General features: G+C 40.5%; 1 protein-coding gene across 4 annotated transcripts; it reads right to left on the bottom strand.

Moving 5' to 3' along the window:
- Positions 1–356: 356 nt before the first annotated feature.
- Positions 357–10,023, bottom strand: LOC125744515 (cell division control protein 42 homolog). Of its 4 annotated transcripts, none has more exons than XM_049016410.1 (6): positions 9,925–10,023; positions 7,567–7,708; positions 6,843–6,915; positions 6,562–6,671; positions 5,835–6,032; positions 357–2,719 (listed from the first exon to the last, which is right to left on the bottom strand). In XM_049016410.1, the coding sequence occupies exons 2-6, from the start codon at positions 7,669–7,671 to the stop codon at positions 2,618–2,620; spliced, it is 588 nt and encodes a 195-aa protein (XP_048872367.1). In that variant the 5' UTR covers positions 7,672–7,708; positions 9,925–10,023; the 3' UTR covers positions 357–2,617. The 4 variants fall into 4 exon arrangements, with proteins under 4 accessions (XP_048872367.1, XP_048872366.1, XP_048872369.1 ...); XM_049016409.1 differs by lacking the exon at positions 9,925–10,023 and adding an exon at positions 8,145–9,881; XM_049016412.1 differs by lacking the exon at positions 357–2,719 and adding an exon at positions 3,552–4,267.
- Between the last annotated feature and the right edge of the window lie 103 nt (positions 10,024–10,126).

Raw genomic sequence — 10,126 nt, 5'->3', positions numbered from 1 at the left:
TGGACTGGCATTCCATCCAAGCCGCACCCCTGCCTCATGTCACGTTCTGCCAAAGTAGGCAGTTGGAGGATGGATGATTGAATGAATGCATGTGCATTTGCTTTGAACACTCACATTTGAAATTTCTCCAGTCACAGAAAGCGAGAGTATGTACTAAACCAAGGGCTCCTCAGTTCACAAGGGGGCGCTGTGTGCAGAGATGTTTTTCCCCCTTTGAGTCGTCAGAGATATCCAGTCCTGTGAGAGTCTGTTTTGCATGTCGCTGTTATTGTGGTTACCGATGTCTTTGCAGGGGTGAACACAGGCATGAGCAAAGCGTCTATCGAACTCAAACATTAACACACAGGAAATGTAGCTACCATGTAAACGTTAGTTTAATATTACAAAACAAAGATTCCAAATGCAGAAAACAAGAATGAAACATTTGGTTTTGCACAAAATGGTTACAGTATATGGTGTAAATCTAAGAAAGGTTTTAAACACTCCATAATACAACCAAAACACATTTAAATAATGAAACATAAAAAAAAATGTTGGAAGACATATGGCACAGCGCAGTGCTCCATATTACTTACAATCTTGCTGTATATTGCATAAATTAATGGCAACAAACAGGGACTTGCAAAAATGCAGGGTAAACCCAGGTCAATTCTGACTCCATTTCACATGGTTTATTAATTATTTGTGCCCTTGAGAGGTGGGCTATCCCACATGTCAGTCAAAAATGAGTTTAGTGTCCAATATTAATTATTGAGGGTCTATCTATCTTTTTAATATACCAGGATCTGTGCTACCTATGATATATATCAATTGTAGGGTATAGGCACACTGATTTTTTGAAAAAAAAGTTTTTATCAAAACTTTGTTTTTGTGGGATAGCCCACTTTACCTCTCAAGGGCACATTTTAAAAGTCACTTTTAAAATACTTTAGTTCCACAGCATACTCATACAAAGGGTAATTTAGATAAAGGCGATATATCAATCTGCTGTTAGGCATGCCTGCATCGCTGCTCTATAAATCATAACGTGAGCCCTCTAGGGTTGCTAATGAGTTAGGGGAGGATGTTGACAATGCTACCATTCATAAATAAAAAGAATTCCTTCAAAGAGGAATCATTTGTTGGAATGCTAGCTGGCTTCTGAGCACTGTATGACATCAGGGGCCCACGGCAAGGACCGTAAAGAAGCCTATTAGCCGGGAAAATGACTAAGTGATATGATCTATCTCATCCTCTCATCCTAACTACCCAACTAGAGCTACTGCATGATGCTCCTGACCAGAGTGGGTTCCAGAAGCTTCTCTACAAATATATTACAATGAGGCAGTCGTTTGTAGCACTTTTTTAAACGGATATCAACGTAACCAGGTCTTCATCAATTGAGGAGAGGACTGGATGATTTGAGAGCGTGTGGAATCTCTGGCATTCAATTCACCTTGATTGAGCTGATGGTTGATTGAATAATTTCATCCAAAAGGAAAATCAAGGCGATACCTAATGCTAATTTTTCATTAGTGTCTAACCAAACATGACTGAGGAATACATGTAGGACTATACATTCTTCATTATTTTATAAATAAATGCTAAAAACAGATTATGGCCTTATCAATCTAGGCTCCTTAACTATTCCAAAACGGATTCCTACACAAATTTATATGGGTATGCTTAAATTTGCAAGGAAATAAAACAAGAGCGCCCTCCCCCACTATAACGGATCTGGCCCAGTGATAATGTCCATAGCTAAACCGCTTGCGCAAATTCCTTTTACCAAAAGCTAATCGGAGCTAATGAAAAGCTCAGGGGCATGGAAGGCTGGCGTACCCGCCGATGCGGGAAACATGGAACTGGGAGGGCACAGTCAGGACATCACTATCCTTCCAGTACATTACAGGACAAGCCTCACGGCGCCTCATCAGCCAGCTCTCCCCACTTTCATCCTCACTGCTATGTAGTGAGTCATTTCCTGTCTTCAATGGGCTGCGATATCTAATATCTAAATTAAATACGAGTTAGGAGAGCAATTCTCAAATACGTCCTGGGGGACCCACTCTCTTTGCCTCTTAAAGTTTAACTGTTAATTAAAATTAAATGCGAGTTGGATATAGTAGCTAATAAGAGAAGCAGGATACACATCCGTAAAAAAATAATTGTTTCAGTATTACAGATACAACCGAGTGAATAAAACTGTTGAAATAGTAAATATTTTATTCAGATTCATTGGGGTAAATTTGTTCAGCACCAATGAAGGATTAAATGAATTACAAAATAAATGAGCAGTTAACAAATTACATTATATTATAATACCAACTTGGAAATTAATTAATTGTTCTTTAATATTTCTTAGTAATGCTACATTCCACGCAATGAAGCCCCCCAGGACTGTTTAAAGAGGTTTAAAGATGTCTACCCATCATAATGCTAAAAGTCTGGAAATGTACAGGTTTTTAAGATCTCTTCTAATCCACTAACAATGCTGCTACAGAGAGGAGAGGCTAAATTACCTCAGTTAAGGAATTAATTGCTTCGAAGTCTAATGTGCTGAAAACCAGCCCATCAGGCCCTGCTATGGAATATGAATGCGGCCTTTAGCCCTCGGAGGAAATGCTAGGGGAGACGATCAGAGCAGCGCACATCTGTGCAGGCCGATTTTCGGCTTCTTGGGCTCCGGTGGCTCCAGGGCAGCCAGAATCGCCTCATCAAACACATTCTTCAGTCCTTTCTGCAAACACAGGGCACAAGGGAAGCAAAAAGCTCAACACACATTGTGGCAACAGGAGACACTAGCACTTTTATTTTGAAAACGCACACAATTGGACAACTCGCCACACCCGAGCACACAGCGTCATGTCTGAACATCTTACGCCGAGCGAAAGCAGAAGGTATGAAACCTCGGGGAGGGCAGCTATGCCATTTTAACAACCAGGAACCAATAAGTCGTTCAGAAGCGGAGCAGACTAGAGGGCAATGGGAAGAGGTGATGTCATGACACATAAAGGGATACGTGTAAGGCTAAGAAGCCGGCATCCTCAGAATCTCCTTGAGCCACCCAGCATCGGTTTGAACCAACAGGCCATTTAACTCTTCCCACGTGTACAGAAAAGGCTTTTATTCCTTGAGTGCTGTAATTGTACTTCTACAACTAAACTTTACTTTTATGGAGTGGTACACCGTATTGAAAACACAAGGCTCCCCAAATACTGTCAGTTCTCAATTGTGGTGCAACAAATAACCATAAATACATGCATACTAATAACTACCTTAGAGTATGAAAGCCAAGTTGCTTGATATTTAATTCTGATAACAGCTAACAGGATTGTTTGTTTAATTCATTTGGGTCCTGAGAGAGGGATGAAGAATGTTAGGACTACATTTGCTAATATTCACACACGTTACTATTAAATCCATAATTGAAACAAGATGGTTTCTGAACCTGAACCTGTTCACACCTATTGTATTTCAATTGGATCATAAATCTTAAAGCAAAAGGGCTGATTCGGTCATACACTGCCAAAGGCCTAATATACACCCATAACAGATGGACAGGAAATAAGTGATTTCAGTTTTCCTTTATTTAAGTCACATTGCACATGATCATACTTTTCATTTCCAAAATCTTGACACTTATCCACTGACCAGTTGTAGCCATGGATTATATTAGAGATTTATTTTCTGATACAATAGTAAAAAACTGAAAATACACTAAAATAAGTTATGCAAAAATCTTAACAAAAAAACTTCACAATGCATTCATGAAGAAACGGCTTTAAGGTTTCTGAAAATTCACACTGAGGTCACAAATAATGTCTTAAAAATAAAATTTTAAAAGTTAACTATCCACAAACTGCCTAGTCTACAACTCAATACTAAGTGCAGATAGAGAAGGTATTTCCATGGGCAAAATGCACCCAGCTACCCCTACATCAGGTGATTCAGGAAACATGTGAATACTTAGAGTAAGGCTGAAGAAACAGAAGAGGAACGGCAGCACACAATTACTAAAGGCAAGACGTTCTTAAAGGACAGGATAGAATGAATGCATTTAAAAAATAAACAAAACAAGAAACGCAGCAGCTTGGAAACGTATCACACGATGGACCTTTTTACAGTAGTGGATTAAAAATAATAAACAGCAGCTGGGAGGAAAAGTGGAATTAAGAAATGGAACAGAAACAGCATTTTAGAATATACAGCACTTCCGCTTTCGCTGGGTTTCGGGTGGCTCAAGGGCAGCCAGGATAGCTTCATCAAACACATTCTTCAGACCTCTCTAAAAAAAAAGGACAGGGAAAGGGAGAAGTTAGTGGCCAGTGATCAAAGCAAGCAAGGCGGAGCCATTGCACCAAGAGAAACGAGTGCTGTTAAATCAGTGGGTAGCGTAGCTGTTAAAGACGTAGCCTTGAGACCCAAAGGCTGCCGGTTCGTGTCCAAGAAGGGGTCCTGCTGTAGGACCTTAAAGTGAGGCACAGGACCCCAATGACTGTCTAAATGAGTAAGAGTCAAGCCATGCAGTACACAATAAGCAGGAACTAGCATGTCAACAGTGCAACTGTCAGAGAGTCTCTTCTGAGTACTCAGGATGAGAAGCGTGCACTGGAGAAAAGGCACCTGTTTGATAATTGTTCTACAAAATGAAAAATGGAGAACAACATGTGCAGGAAAGTGCTTTGGCTTGGAATTAAAAAGTATTGTTAAGTGGTAAAATACAAACACCGACGATCGAAGTAAAAAATAAAAAAAAAACAGGATAATTGAATAAAAAGTTTTATCTTAATGGTACAGTCTTCTCTGTACATGACAATGAACACAATGAAGACAGCGGCTATCAGCTACACTTTATCACAATCTGGTTAAAACAAGGGAATCTCGACTGATTTATAAATCACAATGCTTACAATGCTATGCTGAAATGTGGGAAAGGTAATATCATTAGAATGAAAAAATCTTAATCAACAATGCTTACCTTTAAAGAGCGATACAACTAGCATATAGCCAGAGTCAGTTTATAGCTACGTATAGGTACATAGCACCCACTCACAGATTAGTTGTATCCTATTCATAAAACATGAGTTTACAAAATTGCTCAATGCCTGAAGACCCCTCATTAAAATTCCGTGGACTGTAAAAATGCTCAGAGAAACAGCATAGAATGCACACTATATAGTCAAACATGAAAATCTGTCCCTGCCCTTTGAACAAACTGCCAGCTGAAAGTTCCAGCAGACGACTTAGACTTAAGATTTTCAGTCCTCTTCACCATCAAATATTCTCACAAACGTAATCAAAAATGGTTTACCAGATGCTGCTCATTTTTTGTACTGATATTTCGAGTCTACATATTTCTATAGTGAAACAATGTGTTCAGTTAAAATATGAAGGACCATCTGAGAATACTGGTCTGTCAATGGAAGAGCGACGCGCTAATATAGAAACTGCTGTGACATGCAAGCGAGTACCCATCTATTTTTACACCACTTCTCTTGCCACAATGCAAGCTTTAAGCGCAAGTTCAGAAACTCACCAACAAGACAGCCCCCAGCCATTCAGGCATCCAGAGAAAAGCAGCACAAACAATCGCACGCCTACTGATAACTCCATGTCTTTGGCATAACAGAGTCACTGTCAACAAAGGCGCTGAAGTGTTGTAACCGCAATTCAATTAATCATAGGCCTTGTGCCTTGGGAAGGATTGTGTAATTTTCATTTCAGAGAAGGTGTTTTCCCAAATCAACACACTCACGTGCCAGTACACCAACCTCGGTATTTATTAGCTCTCATTCTGTGTGAAAAGTGCTCATTCAAAGTTGGATTAAAAGGCGTGGTATTGTTTCTCTTACCTGCGTGAGGGCAGAGCACTCAACGTATTTCACGGCCTTGAGGTCACGGGCCAGCTTCTCGGCCGTCTCGGGGGTGATGGGCTTCTGTTTGTTTTTGGCGAGCTTCTCGATTGTGGAGGGGTCATCCCTCAGGTCAATCTGCGTTCCCACCAGCAGAAACGGGGTCTTTGGACAGTGGTGAGTGATTTCAGGTACCCACTGTGAGAAAGAATTGGATAGATTATAAATTGGATGGAAAGAATTGGATGTCAGTACTGGCAACAATGAAAAATGTATTAGGATTCTTCGGTACAAGACACCCTTCCTGAGCTTATGAAACAATAAGCACTTTCACGACGCAGGAACTCATTCCCAGAACCAGGAACTTTTGTCGAATTCATACCAGAGGAATTCAGCCCGACTGCAGTTCCTCGGAGAGAGTTCTGGAACCCTTTTTTAGTACCTGCTCCAGACTAGATACATGATTCTGGAACTTCGGTGTGAAAGTGCCTGATGTACACTAAATAATACCGGAACAATTTGTTACTGGACACTGTCTGATGTTCTGCTCCATACTGTCAGTAACTGCAGAGGTTCCATAGTTCAGTAACATAACTTGTCACCATTAACTTTAATATCATACTGTTAAAAATCACTTTAATATCTACAACTGTAAAATGTGACAATTTAAAGAAACAGCTGATTTTCTATTTAACAAAAAGATAACTGTCAACGGCACCGCACACACCTTTTCCTTAACGTTTTCAAAGGAAGAGGGTGAAACGACCGAGAAGCACACTAAGAAGACGTCAGTCTGGGGATAGCTCAGAGGTCTTAACCTGTCATAATCTTCCTGACCTGGGGGGGAAAAAAGAACCATGTTATTTCACACTACAGCCAGAGAATATTAGGCATGCACAAGTTAATTTTTCCTCAGATCATAAAGGCAAATACAACTACAGACAAACACAGAACCTTATTTTATATTACCAACATTTAACAATTAGTTAGAAAGGAGCTGCACTATACCTGCAGTGTCGAATAATCCTAAGGTGTACGGTTCACCTCCAATCATAACCGTTACGGCATAATTATCAAAGACCTGAAAGTAAAAATGGGTCAACGAATATGCTGAAGCACCACTTACTCTCTTCATTCTACAGATGTCTATTTGAAAAATTCAGCCAACATTAGGCTTAACGTTGCACTACCTGATTACTAGAGTTGTACGCAACAAAAAATGCACAATATTTTAGTTAACATATCACATCGGTCAAAGTTCATTTAATGTCAAGATATTTGTCCAATAGACCAATGTGACTGGGTCGATACTGCTGTACCATATTTAGTCTTTAGTCAATCAAAATTAGCAGCACCAAGCTGAAGGATTGTGTCAGCTCATTCACCACTTAGAACCTCGATACAGTCTCCTAAGGTGGTACTTCTACGCTGCTGTCTCACTGCCTGATTAGAGGATGCGATTGCTACACATTCACAGGATCCTAAAGAGGTGATGTCATCAACGTCACTTCCATTACATATTTATGGAGCTCAGAGGCTGGCAGTTATCAGTAGACAAAAAAAAAACATTTTGGCAAAAAAAAAATCCACATTGGTGCACCATTACTAAATACATTTACTGTATTAACTAGAAAAAGATCAGTTCCATAAAAAAACATGATACCACTTGATGCTTATATGCCTGAAAAAATGGAACGGCTTTATTTGTGTTAAGATATGACAAATGACTTACCGTTGGTACATACTCAGATGGAAACTTGTTCGTAGTGTATGAGATTAAAAGGCAGGTTTTACCAACAGCACCATCGCCTACTACAACACACTTAATAGTCTGCATAGCTGTATTCCTCCGGGATGCACACTTCTCATTCAATCTGCAAAACAATACAGAATCAAATGAGCTCTGCAAACAGCTGCCAGACAGAAAGCCAGTCACTACAGATTCTGCTGCTGACCAATTCTTGTTCTACATAATTCACAAATCACTATTTCGTTTTTTTTTTTGCCCTACATTTCCAAAAAATCTTGATACATAGCCTGGCTCAAGACTTTCTAGGACTGAATTAAAAGAGCAAACAGATTTTAAGTCTCATTTCCTTCACTACATTTAAATCACATTTGTTCTATATAAGATCAGTTTACAAGGCCAATATGAAAAAGAATTTGTGCAGCAAAAACCTCGCTCTGAGCTCTGAAACGCATCCACCAGATGGAGACGTGAAATAATGCACCCTGTATAAAGACAACACTACAGTAATGATAGCTAATGATGCCATACTGGAAAAAAAACACCCTTCGAAAACAATTTACCTTGGTGTGAACAGCAATCCTTCCAGATGAGCCACATTCTGGTTGTTACCATTTTTTATTGCGAGTCACTTCAGCAGCTCTCAATGGTATTTTTAAAAAGCGATATAAACATGTTGCTGTGGCTCAAGAGGACTAAAGCTGCCAGTCCAATTTAATTTGTGAAAATGTGAAGGGGAAAAAAAAAGCCTCCTTTCAACAATTTAGTGTTTTTAAAAAGCAACACTCATAGGGCGTGGTATTAAAGTGCTGAAACCTTTGGGCACTGTTCCTGCTTATTGCGATCAATGAAAGATATACCATTTAACATTCCATATGTCTGCCTGGTACAAGTAGAAGAAAAGGTCGGTGTGCAATGATTCACACTTTCAGTATGGGTGCCTCTTTCCTGAAATTTACTGTATAAATACATTTAAGGGGATACATACTAAGAGGCCCATTCCGGCATTACGTATTTACCAATTGTAGTAGCACAATTCCTTTCTGAGTCAAAGCTCAGTTCACAGGAAATGCACTCCGAGGAGTTTGGCTATGACTGGCCTTGTCGGCCGCACCCCATCCCCCCGACACCCAGCTCGTTTCCTCACCCGGATTCACAGGTTTCCTCACAAATCTCTACACGCCTTGCTATTCCTGCCTGGATGACTTCCCACCGCCTACAGCTACATCTGCCTCGAAGCGAACCGATTTATCCGTCAGCTAACAGATCGCCCCTCCAAAGGCGTCCAACACAGATGGCTGCTTACTATTCCCCGGCGTGAATGCATGGAAGCTGCAACCCTGATGTGGTGGAATTAGTTATAAGTAGTTTGCCCAAGGCGCGGAGACACCCATGCACACACCCAAAATCCTTGCTCTACAACATTACGTATAATGTTACCACGATTAACTGACTCTCGACAAAACAGTTTGCAAACTTTCCAACTGACATACAAATACGTCGTTTGAAATGCCCCGGAATTCACGTTTCCCATAATACAGGATACGAAAATGGTACATCCAAACAGCTTCCACTGCGCATAAAATGCCATACTTAAAACATCAACGCACAACCTCTCCATCCAATCCATACAATTTTCCATACACCGACTACTAAACAGAACGCCTGCTGCATTATTAAACACCTTATTTACCCTGGACTGCTTGGATCTGATGACAGGCCGGTGTCCCACCGAGCCTCGAGCCAGCGCAGTGCCGCATCCCGACAGGATCGGCGCGCTTCCGGAAGGGCATTTAATCGCTGACCATGTTAACCAAACCTAATGCTAGGCGACTGTCCCTACAAAGGAAGGTTTCAACCCGATAACTAGCCATCTAGTTATAATACACAACGTAAATGTCGTGAACAGTAACTATTCTTTTAACTGAAACGCGAATCCAATCCGTTTTTCGCTCAGAGCCGTAACATCACTGTACACCGCCTGACCAGCCATAGCAATTCGGACGAAAACGAGCCAGATACCTAGCTATTTTCCCAAATGACATAAAATTAGACCGGTCATTACTAACAGCCAATTTAACTAACCGTTGGGTAGAAGGGAGAAGTACATTTACCCTTAACCGGTCGAACACATCACCCTTATAACGATAACTGGCCGATTCAGCGGACGCTAGCTGAGTAGCTAATTTCTTCTATCACTAAATTTGCCTAAATCAATACTTTTAGAACGAAACACAATACGGCTTACTGTGAGAATACTACACGTCACAAAAATCACATCCATCTGTTAAATATTTACAAGAAATAAAGGGAAGAAATGAGTATTTGCATAACATTCCTTACCGTTGGAAGCCTGACCGCTGACGGTTCTGCGCCGGGCGTTGGCAGCACGGGGTTTCCTTATCCCAACTGCAGGGGTGACTTGTATTTTTTTCTTCTTCTCCTTTTTTTCTTTTGGCGCATGGAGGTTTAACAGCTCTAAGCACGTTGTTGCCACCTACTGTACAGGATGGTCACAATCAGAAATTTAAAATACTTGCAAAAT

This window comes from Brienomyrus brachyistius, chromosome 6 (assembly GCF_023856365.1).
Source record: "Brienomyrus brachyistius isolate T26 chromosome 6, BBRACH_0.4, whole genome shotgun sequence".
NCBI classification, from domain to species: Eukaryota; Metazoa; Chordata; class Actinopteri; order Osteoglossiformes; family Mormyridae; genus Brienomyrus; species Brienomyrus brachyistius.
This window is presented reverse-complemented; position numbering and strand designations above follow the sequence as displayed.

Excerpts from the sequence above, each read along its gene's own strand:
- LOC125744515 (XM_049016410.1), bottom strand. The coding sequence starts at position 7,671 with ATGCAGACTATTAAGTGTGTTGTAGTAGGCGATGGTGCTGTTGGTAAA. Across the intron at positions 6,916-7,566 it reads CATCTGAGTATGTACCAACG|GTCTTTGATAATTATGCCGT; the intron begins GTAAGTCATTTG and ends TTTTACTTTCAG. Across the intron at positions 6,672-6,842 it reads AGGATTATTCGACACTGCAG|GTCAGGAAGATTATGACAGG; the intron begins GTATAGTGCAGC and ends TTTCCCCCCCAG.